The sequence below is a fragment of the Bos grunniens genome, chromosome 1 (genome assembly GCF_055505025.1).
Source record: "Bos grunniens cultivar Pamir isolate PY7600 chromosome 1, Bosgru_T2T1.0, whole genome shotgun sequence".
Taxonomy (NCBI): domain Eukaryota; kingdom Metazoa; phylum Chordata; class Mammalia; order Artiodactyla; family Bovidae; genus Bos; species Bos grunniens.
In genome coordinates this window covers 69,621,183-69,637,500 of record NC_141165.1, presented here as the reverse complement: position 1 = coordinate 69,637,500, position 16,318 = coordinate 69,621,183, and the positions used below count along the sequence as shown (strand labels likewise).

General features: G+C 36.2%; 2 protein-coding genes across 2 annotated transcripts in view; one reads left to right on the top strand and one right to left on the bottom strand.

The window, feature by feature from the left end:
* GNB4 (G protein subunit beta 4) overlaps positions 1 to 13,714 on the top strand; it is a 70,380-nt gene extending 56,666 nt beyond the window's left edge. Inside the window, exons 7-10 of the mRNA XM_086395217.1 lie at positions 445 to 511; positions 619 to 820; positions 6,560 to 6,776; positions 9,278 to 13,714. Coding sequence (XP_086251343.1) covers positions 445 to 511; positions 619 to 820; positions 6,560 to 6,776; positions 9,278 to 9,384 — 593 coding nt within the window. The 3' untranslated portion in view covers positions 9,385 to 13,714. The remainder of the gene's footprint in view (positions 1 to 444; positions 512 to 618; positions 821 to 6,559; positions 6,777 to 9,277) is intronic.
* Positions 13,715 to 14,067: 353 nt separating this feature from the next.
* MFN1 (mitofusin 1) overlaps positions 14,068 to 16,318 on the bottom strand; it is a 39,079-nt gene continuing 36,828 nt past the window's right edge. The window contains exon 18 of the mRNA XM_086395205.1: positions 14,068 to 16,238. Coding sequence (XP_086251331.1) covers positions 16,157 to 16,238 — 82 coding nt within the window. The 3' untranslated portion in view covers positions 14,068 to 16,156. The remainder of the gene's footprint in view (positions 16,239 to 16,318) is intronic.

Genomic DNA, 16,318 nt, shown 5'->3' with positions numbered 1-16,318 from the left:
GTATTTCTCCAAGGTACATAACCCAGTCTGCTATAGATTATAGAGAAGGTTTGTATTAAGGAGTATCCTTCTCCTAGGTACTTGTAGTAGGTGGAAGGGACTTTTACCCAGTCTGCTATAGATTATAGAGAATGTTTGTATTAAGGAGTATCCTTCTCCTAGGTACTTGTAGTAGGTGGAAGGGATTGTCTTTTACTCAAGTTTGTAACGTTCATAGTTGTTGACATAGTAAATACCTAAGAGAGGGTTTGTTGGTAAAATAAAGTTGCAGGCAGCACAGAATTGGAAGTTATTAAAAGTAGAACTAAAAAAAAAGTAGAACTATACATTTTACTAACAAACACTTGTTGCCCAGGTATTGTATTTTTAAAATACATATTACTATTTTATATGGTAATTGAGTTAATCAGTGATAACCTAACATTTGTTATCTCTATGCTGTAGGCTACTTGTCCTGCTGTCGGTTTTTAGATGATAGCCAAATAGTTACAAGTTCAGGAGATACAACTTGGTAAGTTTACTCCAGAAGATGACCAATTTGAGGCTGAGTGTGGTAGTAGGAATTAATGTAAGAGGGGAGAACAGTCATTAATGATTTCTGTCTGTTTTTGACTATAGTGCTTTATGGGACATTGAAACTGCCCAGCAGACCACCGCGTTCACTGGGCATTCTGGAGATGTGATGAGTCTTTCCCTGAGTCCTGACATGAGGACTTTTGTTTCCGGTGCTTGTGATGCCTCTTCAAAATTATGGGATATTCGAGATGGAATGTGCAGACAGTCTTTCACTGGGCATGTGTCGGATATTAATGCTGTCAGTGTAAGTGAACAGCATTTCTAAGGAGAATTTATTGTGCATATGAAGTGTTGAACTCCATAATGTGATTTTAACAACAAATTCCCTTTAAGGATTCTATAAATAATGTGCTCTTAACAACATTTAATCCCCAAGTAATAAGAGTTTGATTTTTTTTTAATGGAAAGGTTTTAATAGGCCTAAGTCTTCATTTGCATGGGAACAGGAATAAGTTTAATTTCTAGATTTACAGGGCAAGATAATCTTGAACAAAAAAGTGGATCCAGAGTTTCAGCTGTGTTCAGAGAACAGTGTCCTGTATCTCCACAGTCAGGGGAGCAACCCCAAGAGAGAGCAGTCAGAAAGACAGAGGTGGCCATTTAATGTAGAGAGCATAGCTTTTGAAATCCACCAAACCCTGGATTGAATCTTAGTAATCTGGGAATCAGCTGTGTGAGATCAGGTGGGCTACTTAACCTCTGTGAGCCACACATTCCTCGATAGGAATAATGCTACCGTGGTGTAGAAACTAAATGAAACAAGATGGATGCTCAGTAAATGGTATAAATTATTTATAAGCTCCTTCATATTAAAGAAAAAACAATTCAGACATGTAGCCACAAGTAGATTAAGCCAGATAATAACTCCGTATATATGAGAGTGAACTAGACATACGTGTATAAATTAAAGCCCAAAGGCATTTTGAATGACAATCAAAATGGTTTATCAGTCAGGATTGAGGGGAGGGGTATTAGAAAGTGGGATACTCCTTGACTTAGGTAAATTGTACTATGCAGATCAGATGTCAGAATATATACAGGTGACTAGATTTTCCAAAAGTACTGTAATTGCTACTGTATATATGTATAAGATGTACTCTGATTTTGCAAGAAGATATTTTTGGGGTAACTTTTATTTATCATGTACATATTGAAAGTCACTTTTATATCATCTTTTAGAGAATATCAGAGAAAGTAAAGGCTCTGTGACCTCCACTGCTATTAGGCCAGCCTGGCTTGCAGAGTAGAATTTTAGAGCAGGCACGTCCAATCCTGTCCATCTCACATCCCACCACCTTTATCAAGTTGATGATCTCTTCTGTTCCTAGTTTGCTGCAGATTTATCAAGAATGAGTGTTGAAGTTTATCAAATGCCTCTTCTTCATCTATTGAGATGATCATGTGGTTTTTTCTTTCTCAGTCTGCTAAATGGTGAATTTACATGAGTTGAATTTCAAATATTAACCCAACCCTACATTTAGGCTCACTTGCCTATAATACCTCTTCCCTGGTGGCTCAGAGGTTAAAGTATCTGCCTGAAATGTGGGAGACCTGGGTTCCATCCCTGATTCGGGAAGATCCCCTGGAGAAGGAAATGGCAACCCACTCCAGTATTCTTGCCTGGAGAATCCCATGGATGGAGGAGCCTGGTGGGCTACAGTCCACGGGGTCGCCTATAATACATAATCATTTTTTATTTACTGGTGGATTTTGACTTGTTGAAATTTTAAGATTTGCATCCATATTGATAAGTTATGATATGATTTTTCATTTCTTGAGAAATTTTGTTCCCACTTTGGTATTAGCTTAATGCTAGACTCATAGGAGGAACTGGGAAGTTAACACTTTGTGTGGAATTGATAAGATTTCATCCTTAATTGTTTGGTTGACTTTGCTGTCTGCCCAAGGAAGTTTGCTTGTGTGAGAAGAAATTTAACTAAAAATATAATGTCCTAATTAGATTTAGGCCTACTTAAGATATCCATTTTTTATTGAGTAAGCTTTGGTAGAGTTTGCCTTTTAAGAAATTTGGTTCTGTAACCTGTGTTGTCAGATGTATTAACTTACAGTTGTTCATAATATTCCCTTATTTTTCTTTTGATAGTTATGGAATCTGTAGGGTATCTCATTCATAATATTGGTAACTTGTTTCTTAGTTTTTTCCTGATTGGTCTTGTGGGTTGAATTGAATACCTCTAAAAATTTACATGTTGAAGTCCTAAACCCCAGTACCTCAGAATGTGACCTTATTTGAAAATAGCTATTGCAGATATAATTAATTAGTTGAGTCATCCTGGATCGGGGTCCCCCTTAATCCAATATGACTCTTGCTCTTAGAAAAGGGAAATTTAGAGACAAACACACAGTGTTAACAGTGTGACAAGACATTGGAAGATAGCCAGCCCATCTATAAACCAAGGAGATGGGCCTAACAGACGCTTTTTAGGCCCCAGACACTTTGATTTCAGACTTCTACCCTCCAGACCTATGAAACGATACATTTCTGTTGTTTAAGCCATTCAGTTTGTGTTCCTTTGTTACAGCAGGTCTAGCAAACTAATGCATTTGGTTAAAGGTTTATCAGGGCTTCCCTGGTAGCTCAGTTGGTAAAGAATCCACCTACAATGCCAGAGATCCAGGTTTGATCCCTGGCTGGGGAAGATTCCCCTGGAGAAGGAAATGGCAACTCATTCCAGTATTCTTGCCTGGAAAATCCCATGGACAGAAGAGCCTGGTGGGCTACAGTCCATGGGGTCACAGAAAGTCAGACACAACTTTATCAGTTTTTTAGATTTATCTTCTCAAAGAACCATTTTTTTGGCATCAAAGAGTCTCTGTTTTCTGTTTGATTGATTTTTCACTCTTTATTATTTCTTTTCTTCTGCTTACATGGGTTTTGTTTGCTCTCCTGTTTCTCATTTCTTAAGGCAGAAGCTGGTATCATTGGTGTGAAACCTTTCCTCTTTTCTAATATTGGAACTTAAAGTTGTAAGTTTCTTTCTAAGCATTTCTTTTTGCTACATTCCACAAATTTTGATTCATTTTCATTTAGTGACAGGAGTTATAATTTTCCTTTTGATCTCTTTGACCCGTGAAGTTATTTAGAAGTAGCTTCTATAGTTTTAAATATTTGTGGAGTTTTAAGATATCCTTATTTTTGCATTTCCCTGATGATTAGTGATGTTGAGCATCTTTCCGTGTGTCCCTTTGCTGTTTGTATGTCTTCTTTGGGAAAATGTCTATTTAGTTCTCCTGCCTATATTTTAATCAGGTTTTTGGTTTTTTGATACTGAGTTTTGCAGATTTTTTGCATGTTTTGAATATTAACCTTGTTTTGGATATATTGTTTGCAAGTATCTTCTCTCACTTAGTAGGCTGCCTTTTCCTTTTCTCAATAGTTTCTTCATGTGCAAAAGCTTTTTCTAGTTTGATTTAGTTGCATTTGTTTATTTTTGCTTTTACTTTCCTTGCCTGAGGGTACAGATCCAAAAAATATATTGCTAAGACCTGTGTTAAAGAGCATGTGTGTATTATTGTGTGGTAGTCACTCAGTCGTGTCTCTTTGTGACCCCACGGACTGTAACCCACCTGGCTCCTCTGTCCATGGGATTCTCCAGGCAAGAATACTGGAGCAGGTTGCCATTTCCTTCTCCAGGAGATCTTCTCAACCCAGGGGTCAAACCCTGGTCTCCTGCATCACAGGTAGAGTCTTTACTGCCTGGGAATTCCCTGGCAGTCCAGTGGTTAGGACTCTGTGCTTTCACTGCAAAGGACCTGAGTTTGATCCCTGGTCTGGGAACTAAAATCCCACAGGCCACACAGTACGAAAAAAAAAAGAAAAAAAGCATACTGCCTATGTTCTAGGAAATTTATGGTTTCAAATTTATACATCTAAGTATTGAATCCATTCTGAGTTTATCTTTATATATGGTATGAGAAAGTCATCCAGTTTGATGCTTTTGCATGGAGCTGGCCAGTTTTCCCAACACCATTTATGGTCTTTTCCTCATTGTATATTCTTGCCTCCTTTGTTGTTGACTGTGTGTTTATGGGTTTATTTCTGGGCTATTCTGTTCCATTGATCTGTGTATCTGTTTTAGTGTCAGTAACATAAACTTTGGAGAAGGCAGTGGCACCCCACTCCAGTACTCTTGCCTGCAAAATCCCATGGACGGAGGAGCCTGGTAGGCTGAAGTCTATGGGGCCGTTAAGAGTCAGACACGACTGAGCAACTTCACTTTCACTTTTCACTTTCATGCACTGGAGAAGGAAATGGCAACCCACTCCAGTATTCTTGCCTGGAGAATCCAGGGACAGGGGAGCCTGATGGGCTGCCGTCTATGGGGTCGCACAGAGTCGGACACGACTGAAGTGACTTAGCAGCAGCAACATACACTTTTGACTCCTGTAGCTTTGTAGTATAGTTTGAAATCAGGGCCTGTGATACCTCCAAAAAATTGCTTTATATTTTTAAAAAAGTAAATATTAGAAGGAAAATGATAAGCTATATTTACCACAAAGAAAACAAATGTATTCTTCATTTTATTCCTGCAGATCAATAGGTCCTAAAAAAGCAATACAGATGACCAGTAGATATATGAAGAAAAGTGACTTCTTCTTTGTAATAAGTGTTGAGTAGTGCCACAATATCTGAGAAACAAGATTCACAAACTAACAATGCATAGTTTTTTTTTTTCTGTGTGTGTGTGTGTGTGTATGTATGTGGTTTGCATGCGCGCACGTGAGAACATTTAGTATACTGCTAGCTTCACTTTACAGCCTAGCCTAACTGGATGATCTATGTTCTCTTTTATTAAATGTTTCTATTTATTTCTCATAATGAGGTTTTTGGAACATGTCTTTGAGTCCACATACATATATAAATACTATAAATAGTAATATTTGGTTTAAATGTTTTAGTAAAACATATGGAGGATCAGGGGCTTCCCTGGTGACTCAAGGGAAAAGTTTCCACCTGCCAAAGCCGGAGATGTGGGTTTGATCCCTGGGTTGGGAGGATCTGGAGAAGGAAGGATTTGCCTGGGAAAGTCCGTGGACAGAGGAGGCTGGCGGCTACAGTCCAAGGGGTTGCAAAAAAGTGTCTACGACTTAGTGACTAAACAAAAGCAGAGGACCGGAGCCAGGATTTATTGAATATGTGTCTTGTGCTGAACAGTGGGTTATGGATCCTTTGTGTGTTATTTCACTCTGCCCTAACCAACATGCTAAAGCTGAAACTAAGGCTTCCCAGGTGGCACTAGTGGTAGAGAACCCGCCTGCCAATGCAGGAGACATAAGAGATGCGGGTTTGATCCCTGGGTGAGAAAGATCCCCCGGAGGAGGGCATGGCTACCCCACTCCAGTATTCTTGTCTGGAGAATCCCATGGACAGAGAAGCCTGGTGGACTACAGTCCATAGGGTTGCAAAGAGTCAGACATGACTGAAACGACTTAGCACATAGCATGCACAAGGCCCAAGTGTTCAGGAATCTTCAGTGCCTAAAATCACTCACCTGATCCAAAGCCAAGTTGAAATTTAAATCTAGGTCTTGTCTTACCCACTCCTGAGAGTCCCCTGGACTACAAGGAGATCTATCCAGTCCGTCCTAAAGGAAATCAGTCCTGAGTACTCATTGGAAGGACTGATACTGAAGCTGAAATTTCAATATTTTGGCCACCTGATGGGAAGAACTGACTCATTGGAAAAGACCCTGATGCTGGGAAAGATTGAAGACAGGAGAAGGGGACAATAGAGGATGAGATGGTGGGATGACATCACTGACTCGATGGACAGGAGTTTGAGCAAGCCCTGGGAGTTTGTGATGGACAGGGAAGCCTGGTGTGCTGCAGTCCCTGGGGTCGTAAAGAGTCGGACACAAATGAGCTACTGAACTGAACTGTCTTACCCCAGAGTCCATCATTACACTGCCTTACATAATTTTTGTATACTTCTATGGAATAAGTGTGTTGCTTTTCTTTCTAGTTTTTCCCAAATGGATATGCCTTTGCCACTGGCTCTGATGATGCCACTTGCCGGCTCTTTGACCTTCGTGCAGACCAAGAGTTGTTATTGTATTCTCATGACAATATCATCTGTGGGATCACTTCCGTAGCTTTTTCAAAAAGTGGGCGTCTCCTGTTAGCTGGCTATGATGACTTCAACTGTAACGTATGGGACACACTCAAAGGAGATCGTGCAGGTCAGTAAATTGGTACACATTAGTTTTTTATTTTGTCAGGAAACATGAAGTTTCCTATCAGTTGTTCTTGAGGTCTCCTGGATACCTTGGGGAATGGCAGCCTGGCAGTTTTCATTCATGGCTCTTGTTAACCTTTGAGTTCAGTTACAGTTCATAAACCGCATTTATGTTTCTATTTTCTAAAGAGTAATATCTGATTATGTATTTTCGTGTTTGGTAAGTTTTGACATAAAGATGAACAGTGAATATAATTTAGTGTGGTCTTCCAGATTACAGTTTGCTTATAATCTGACAGGAAACATTTTAATTGCTATGCATCCTCTTTTTGGTTCAGATCTTATCTAGGAAAGGGCATAGAATCACTGTCTCCTCTTAATCTCATCCTCTGAGTTCTCCCCTGCAGCTTCTGAAATTCTAGCATCAAGTCATACTGGGGACTGTCATTAATAACAAATTACAGAGTGACTTAAAATGTTTTTTAGAATTAAAATTATATGCAAAGAATCAACTAGGTCTACATGGGTTATTTACTGAAACAGCAGTCTTCTGACCTCAGCACATATTTTCTGCTCCTAGAGGTAGCTACTTTTAAGTATTTATTTCTGTATCTTTAAATAACAGTTGTATTGATTTTTTTTTTTTTTTTTAAACATTTAGGCATTATCTCTTGAGGTTTGGCTTTAACATCCTTCCTCCTACCTCAGCTTCCTTCTTCCAATTTTTCCCATGTAGTGAATTCTGTTTAGAACATCTATCAGTCTATTACACACTTATGAATTTTTAAAACAGTAGTTACTGCTGAGCAGTGACGTATGTATGTGACTTCTTTTGCGATGCAGCTTAATATTTTCTAGGGTCAAATTATTGGACTTTTAAATTTTTTGGCTCACAGTCTTACATTTGATGTGCTTCTCATTACTCTTCAAACTTTCTGCAAGTTTTGTTGTGTCTGGAGGTAGATTCATTTCCGTCTATCATTCGGTGGACCTTTTCGATCTTGAAACATATACTCTGTAGCACTGGGAAGTTTTAGGAGGCTCATTTAATCAGTTGCACATTTTTCTCCTTTATCGTTCTCTTTGTAAGACTCCCATTATTCTGATGTTGGACTTCTTGGACTTTCCTTTGACTTTGTTAGTTTCTCTATTTTCTGTTTTTTGCCTGTATGTTCTGGGAGAAATCCTTGCCTTTTCTTTCCATGAACCATCTGTTAAGCTTTGGTTTTCCATTTTTGCTACCATCTTTTTGAGATTTTTTTTTTTAAGGGCATTCTTTTTTTCATGAGTAGAAGTCTTTTGTTTCTCTAGGGTCCATTAATAATCACCAGCAGCATACAGCTCACAAACTTTTGTTGGCATTGCTCTCCTATCCTTGCTGTCCTTGTGGCTTTGTGTCCTTACCCTTTTAAATTCCTGTATAGTTTTGAGGCTTCTGAAGTAGAGGCAGTGTCAGCATTACTAAGGATAATTTTCTACAACCTCTCTTAAGAGACTGCAGAAGAGTTCATGGTTTAGCTGATCACTTTTTTGAGGTATTAGGTGTTTTGCCTGGATTGAATCAGTATCCATAACAAAATAGAAATGTGTTTGTTTTTCATAATTTTTAACATCTGCTTGAGATTTAGTTTTGCTTTGCTGATAGCTGTTTGGTTTCAGGTTGACTCAACTGGCTACTTTCACCTTAAAATTGAATTGTGACATGAATTGCTAATTCATTCTTCTTTCCAATATGATTTGGAGTATTTAGTCACAATGGTCATTTTTTGTTACTTCCACCCATAATGGTAAATTTGCCTTTTTCCAAACATTGCTATACAGAAGGTACTGCAGAGAATATTAAAGAGTTATGCAAGATTAACTTCTGTGCCTGAGATTGGGTGAAAATGATATGCTTAATTACATTTGAGAGATATTGCAAACTCAAACAGTATATTAAAGAAAGGTTCTTACTGAGAATTTGATATAGTCCGATTTCTCTTTTAAATCTTTACATCTCATTTTCCTCCCAAACAGTTGGGAATATTTAATTTTATCTTGTCTGGTGGTCAGATCACATAAGCTTAATATTCAGAATAAACTAAAACTAGATGGTTTTAGTTTGATGGTTGCAGAGAGTTATGACCAAAACATTCCAGTGTTAGTGGTTAAAGGAATAGAGTAAATTATGTTGGTATTTTTGGTGGTGTATTCTTACGTTTCTGTTGTTCTGGTGGTAAAAGTTCATTGAACTTCATTTAAAATTATTAGCAAAATTCAGAAGTATCATGAACTTAATAGCGACATAAAAGTCTACATGTTTTTGAAGAGATGATTTTGAAGAAGGCAGTTATACATTTTTCAAAAATGAAAAACAATTTGATGCATGTCAGAAATTCATGTAATACAAAGAAATTTTATTTTATATACATGCCCATAAGTACCCATCTAAGATCTTTCTGCATACACTTGTTTAATCCTAAAACTTGCCCATCGCTAACTTTTTAATGAACTTTTGTCTTTCAGGTGTTCTTGCTGGTCATGACAACCGTGTCAGCTGTTTAGGTGTAACTGATGATGGCATGGCTGTGGCAACAGGGTCTTGGGACAGTTTTCTTAGAATCTGGAATTAACAATACATGCAAAATTTCCATTCTCCACTGATACCTGGAGAAATCAGTACTACAGCCTATAGCTGTGAAAAAGAATTTACCTTATATTTGCAGGTGAAGATTTTTCTATTGAGATTATTATATACAAAAAAGAAGCTTTCAGTAAACTACAAAATAAAAAAGGTGAAAACAAGGTAAAGGTGCTTGCTGAGATCAGGACCAGTGTATTAATCTGAGGAGTTGAGCTCATTTAACCTTGATGAATTCTTGCTTGTATTGTCTAATTCTTTGTGTAGACAGAAATGTACACATTACAGCAACCTATCATGTTAGAATGTATGTTTGCATTTCTTCCGAGTTACATTTTTAACTTTATATAGAAGTATCGCATTTTTGTGTTCTGTAGTGGAGGAACAAGGCACAGTAATACATGGAAGTGAGACCATACATGTGTGTACTGATGTTTAAAGAATATCTCCTTGAATTCCAGCTTTCTTTTTGATCTGAAAGAGATCCTGGTTGCTGTTTAAGAATGCTGACAACAGGGACCTACTATACAGCTCAGTGTTATCTGGCAGCCTGGATGGAAGTTTGGGGGAGAATGGATACATGTATGTGTGGCTGAGTCCACTTCGTTGTTCGCCTGAAACTATCCCAACATAATCGGCTATACCCCAATACAAAACAAAAAGTTAAAAAAAAATGCTGTCAGACATAGGTACCACTGAGGGGAGTCTGTGTGAGTATCAATAGTTTTTGTCTCATCCTCTGCCATCTTATCAATTTAAGTAAGTGCTTATATTGAGTCCTTTAAAGGGGACATAATCTAAAGGCCAGGGAGTCTCACTCTGGAATTTGAGACATACGTAAGAAACTCATATTAACAGGTAGATAGCAGTAATCACATGAATGTTATTTTTTAAAGTTGGATATGATCAAATGACACTTAGCATTCTAAATAGTTAGGCTTTCCTACTGATTTCATCTTCTAGAGGTGAGTTTGCAGGGTGCACTCTGATGAACATTTGGACTGTCTTTGCATCTGAAGAAACTTTCCCAGTGTTTCCATCAGTATGTATCTAGGAAGGACACATAGTGTGCGATGGCATTATGATTTTGAAAGAAGTATAAAATCTAACAAATCTATTTGTTACATTGTTACAAATAGTTACAATGTAAGGTTGCTTTATGAATGTTCATATAAAATCTGAATCGATGTTAACTCTGTGTCTTCAAATATTTAAAAAGTAAACATTCAAGCTTTTTGATCTTCTGTACCATTTCCTCCCACTAGGACAAAATACTGGTTTCTAAGTGGTTTTGCTTCAAAGGATACCTAGATCAAAGTGATCCTCACTTTAAAGCCAAAAGATAATTCCAAGAGCAGTTCTTAAAGGAGTCAGAGGAAAATACTAAGCAATTTCTCTGCTTGTCAATGATATAATGTGTTTATTACTAGAATGAGCCCCCTTGAATTTAAACAAAGATACTTTCGCTCCTGAATTTTCTCTTACAAATAATCTAAATGATTGATGATAGATTAAGTCATTTGATAATGAAGTCATGGAGTTTTCCTAATATAGAGGTGTGTTGTGTTTTGTACTTAGTAAACTGTGTCAGTTACTGTTGAGCTAGATCTGTTAGCTTTCGATCACCTGTAATCCTAAATACTCCCAAATTTTACTTGTAAATTTCCATTTTTATATTGTGGATGTGCTAATAAGTGCATCTGCCGTAAGGAAGTAACTGTTTTAGGATACTAAAAAGAGAATAAAATGGAAAAAGATTAAGATATAGGACCAAAAAAAAAAAAAAAACCCAGACTGTTGTAGATGGCAGGCATGAATGTATATTTATATACATGTAACATAAATCCTGTTATGTTTGTGGACTATTTAAGAAGTGATATAAAGAGCAGCTCTTTGAGATAAGGCAAGACAATTTTTAAGGGACAGTCATTTCCAAAAATAGGAGTGAGGATTACCATGTAGTTCAGCAATTTATTCCAAAATCCTGTTGAAGCAAGCACTTGTAGCATGTGCAAAATTGCCTTATATATATGAATAGTATCGCCACTAGTTTGAAAATGATTCTAGTAACAAGATAATTTAGAGGCACAGACTTTAAGAATTCTGTGGTCTTAAACATGTTGATAAAAATGATTTAATATTCAACTTTTTGTAGGTGGTTAAAAGGCAGTTATCATAATTAAACATGTACTAGGCAACTGAAAATTAACCACTATCATGGCTGATTATATGTATGACCAAATGGTGATACCATATTAATTAACTTACAGGTTAAAACTTTTGTTATCTAGTGATATGGTTCCCACTTGCTAAATTTGTGTACTTGCAGTCTGAGTTCATCTGATTGTATATTTAAAACTTCCTGAAATTGGTATATTTTGTAGATGCACAGTACAGCTTGAATCTTAGTTTTTCCAAACTTAAAAAAGGCCAAATGTAGTTTAAGGAATTTGCATCAATATTGCAGTTCTGGTGCCTGATTTTTTTTTTTACCTAAGAAACATTTAAACATAATGTGCCTCAGTTGGGTTTATTTGTAAATTCTTTAATCATTGCATAAAGAACACTTAAGATATGGCAGTATTTTAAAGGCAAATATTCTTTTCTAAAAGTGGGGTGATGGCCTTGTGTTCAGCAAATCAACCCATAAACCTCAAAAAAAGCACTTCATGCTGTCACTAAGGACACTGCCTCCACTTTGATGGACCGGCCTCATTTTTGACAGCTGTGCTATTAGAGCTTTAGATTAAATATTCAAGTTTCTTCCCTAGCTCAAATTTCTATAGTTGTAAATCCATGGTTACAACAGCATATTGAGTTCCATCTTTAGAGAGGCAAAGATTTAGGCTTAATATCCAAGAGACACTTAAGTATAAGAGATACTTATACTTCTTAATTCTGCAAGAGGGCTTACCTGGTAGGCCGTCTCCTTAATTTAGACTCATCTGAACTGATTAATACTGCATGATGATAGTAAATTAGTCTCTTAGACATAACAGAAGTAGGTGCTTCTGAAATATGTTAAGTAATTTTAAAGTTAACCTATTGAAAGAGAAATAAACCTCGGCTTCTTCAGGTGACAAAATGAAATTTTTGAAGTTGCTAAAAAATACATATATAACTAACCTTCTCCAACACTTGATGTTTTAGATTTAGAAATTACATTCTGTTTTAAAAATGAAGATGTTCAGGGAAATTTATGCTTATTGGTGAGTGTCTCACAGTTTAAATTATAACAGTCGAATACTTGTGGCTTACCTGTTGATGTGTTTAAATGTAATGGAAACTGATTAAAAACAATCTCCCAAACAGGCCCATGATTTTAGTAATAGATTCTTTCTAAAATCTTTAGGGTGTGAGTTAGGCTTAAAAACATTTTCAAATTATTATGTTCAGTTTCTAATTTCCCTTTTGCCATCGTGGAAAGCAAAATTTTAAACTATTTCTTACCTCATTTGAATTTTGAAAACACCCACCAGACTATCTTGTGAGAAATGATAGCACAGTGGATAATATTGGTATTTTAAATTAGACTAAACAGAATGTGATGCACCCTTCATATTTACTCCCATTGTTCATTGTAAGTTGCCTTAAATTCAGTGCTATATTTAAAAGTATTGGTTATAATAGGTACTCAATAAAATGGTCTGTAGTTGAATGTCTAAGCTAGCATTGTTTAAAAAGTAATTTATTAATCAGAATGATGGTACAACTTGTGTTTAGCAAATTTGTTTGCATGTTGATAAAATTTCCTAAGTCTTTTTTCTTAAAACCAGTATTGAGCCTATAAAATAATTGACTAATGCAGCATATGGAAAAACTGGTTAAATTTTAGTTTCAATTGATGTTAAGTGTGCCCGACAAAATCTTACATCATACAGTATTTTTTAATTAATATAACTTCAGTGATATACTTGGTAGATATTTCAAGCCTTTTCTGTCTCTTACACAATGGTGCTCTATCCTATTGTTTTCTCTTCTCAAAGAAGCATCTGAACACTTGCATTTGCATATTCTTATCCAAAGGCATTCACATCTAAATGGGTTTTTTAAGCTGATTAAAATGTTTTTCTTCACCTAGAGTGGCTTCTACAACACTTGTGGCCAACTGAACCTGAATGTCAGTAGTGTGTGGGAAAGGTGAATGTATTAGATTAAAGCTCTTAGAAAAAAGCTTTAAACCAAACTATGTACTTATATCATGACTTAACAGTATTCTTGAATCATTCTTGCAGTAATTCATTCCTTTATTTGTATAGTAGCTCTGTGAAATAATGTTGCTGTGAATTGATATTGTAATCAATAAAGTGCTTTTAACCAGATTTCATGTAGCATGTTTTAAATCAGTTTTTAGTAGGATTACTTTTTTAAGTCTCAGAATTAAACTCCAAGCCCAGCAGTTCATGCTCAGCTCTGATTCTCTAAGCATTCTCATCGTGAAAAACGCATGGGCTGCCAGAAGCAAGGAAGAGATTGGAGGTCCAATGACCTATCCTATAGTAAGTACTGTGAATGCTGGCCTACTGTTAAAAGGCCACAGATTTTCATTAGAAAGCAAAATTTAAGTCATTCTTCCCTTAAAGCTCCCTTATGATAAAAATGAGCCAGTTTTCCCAAGATAGCTTATATGCTTGCCGTCAAAATCTTCAAAAATAAAAGATTAACACTCACTAAATGCCAGTATAAATGTTCTATTTATCAACTTTCAGGCAAACAAGTTTTATTTTCACCTTGCATATTATAAAAAGTCTAGATTTGTAAAAAGCTAAAGGTTATACAAAGTTTATAAATAATCCTGCAAACACACATAGTAGACAAGTCAATGTGCAGAAACTTGAACATCGGCCATAAATCACAATTCTTGATCATTCGTGGGCTTGGTCATAGGTGCACTTACCACAAGCATAAAGGTGGGCTTCATTATTTTAGTGTCCCACTTCCAACATTCATATATTTTCAAACTTGATCAGGCAGAACTGGATTCAAGCTACTAATGGAAAATTTAGTATAAACTTACTACAGCAGAACCACTATTCCACAGTTCCCAAATTTTGGCATGCATCAAGGATCACCTTGAGGGCTTGTTAAACCAGAAACTGCTGGTGCCCAAACCTAGTATTTGATTCAGTAGGTCTGGGATGAGTCCCAAGAATAATTCTTACAACTTGACTAGTGATACTGTTGATTGAGGGACTGAACTGTGAGAGCCACTGTACTTAGCACTCATGGGATAATACCAAACCACTATACTATTTCAGAAGTTTCAAGTACTTGTGTATAAAGATTAAGGCCTTCAACTTGTAACCTTAATTAGCAGTACCCAATCTTAAACATCAGTTTGTTCTGTTGCAGTTGTTACTTAGTCCCACTTCTTGGTGACTTGTATAGTTTTTTGGTTATAAAGCCACAATGTTAGCTATAAATGAATATCTGGATTTGAATATTGCATTCTAGTATCTGATTTGCATAAACAAACATTAAAGGCTTCTATGGCCTAAATAATTTTATTTTCTCCTTAAAATAACCTGAAAAAGTGTTGCACCTGTTGTGAAGACTGAATAGCATCCAAGAGACTTAAACGTACAGAAAAAGTACTAAGTATTAAAAGAAAAAAAGCCTGAAACATTATCCCTCCCGTGGAAGAGCATCAACTCTACCAGCCAAATGCACTGTGTCTTCTGGGATTGTGGATTCCTAACATGCACTTGGTGATGCTGATTCAGTGGTCCTCAAAACTAGTTTTGCATAGCAAAGCCTTAGACCAGTTTTTAATGTTTCCATATATGTTTCTATTAGTTTTTTGTTTTTTTTTTTTTTAACACAGAAACAAACACAATATTTTAACTCAAACATTTTCATTAAGGTAAAAAATAAAATTTTTAACCGTGCCCTGTCAAATTCATACAATTAAATAACATAAAAAGTCACCGTGGGGGACAGCCCAGCAGTATCCTTGGCAAATACTTTTCGAAGAACAGCATTTTTGACTGTAGCCACCCAAAATTCAGATCTTCCATCTCTTTGGCTATTTTTATCACTTCAAACTTAACTCTTAAAACAGAAAGCTTTCCTTACTGGAATCAACAGCTGAGACTGAACTTGTTTCTTGAGAAACATGAGCAGACTATTTAGACCCAAATACTTTCATAAAGGACTTTCTAATAACAAACCTATACACTGCTTTACATCAGTTTCAATGGGAATAAAAGGGAGTAAAAACAGCGTTATTTATTAGTGGTTTACATACCTGTCAGGATGGCAAAAGTGATTGTAACCTGCATAAATAATACACTCAAGAACATTCCACACTCCTTTGTGGTTACAGCAATATAGTTTATAAAACAAAAATATGATTATTCCCATTAAAGTCAGCATCAAAAATTAGTTTTGAGAAAGAAGGTGAAAGGAGCATTCTCTAACTCCTGGATGCCAGGAAGCAGAGTTTTTCAGAATCAAAAACAGAGAGCCCTAATTAAGAGCAAGGCCCCACCCCTCAGGGGTCACAGAGTTGTTTCTTTTGCTTTAAACTAATTCATCATTTTCATATATCAAAGGAATTTTCTTTACCCAAAATTAAAGAGACACCATAACATTCTTCAGAAGTGCAAACACCCTGAGATAGATCAATACCGGGATCTACTCAAGGAATTGGTATTTAGGTATAGTTAGTATAATTCATACTTAAAATCACTTCATAAAAATAACCGTCCAAATCTTCCAAACTCCATTTTCTCCTATGATGATCACCAAAGCAATCTCTATTGTTAAGATTCTTCTTCTCTGCTTGAATGTAGAAACCGCTTAGTAAAATTCTCCAGCTGGTTTTCAAGTTGAACAGCTTTATTTCTAATTAAAAAAAAATGAATAAATACCAATCTAATTATCATAAAGGTCAATGAGAAAAAAATGCATCCCATCCAAATCTT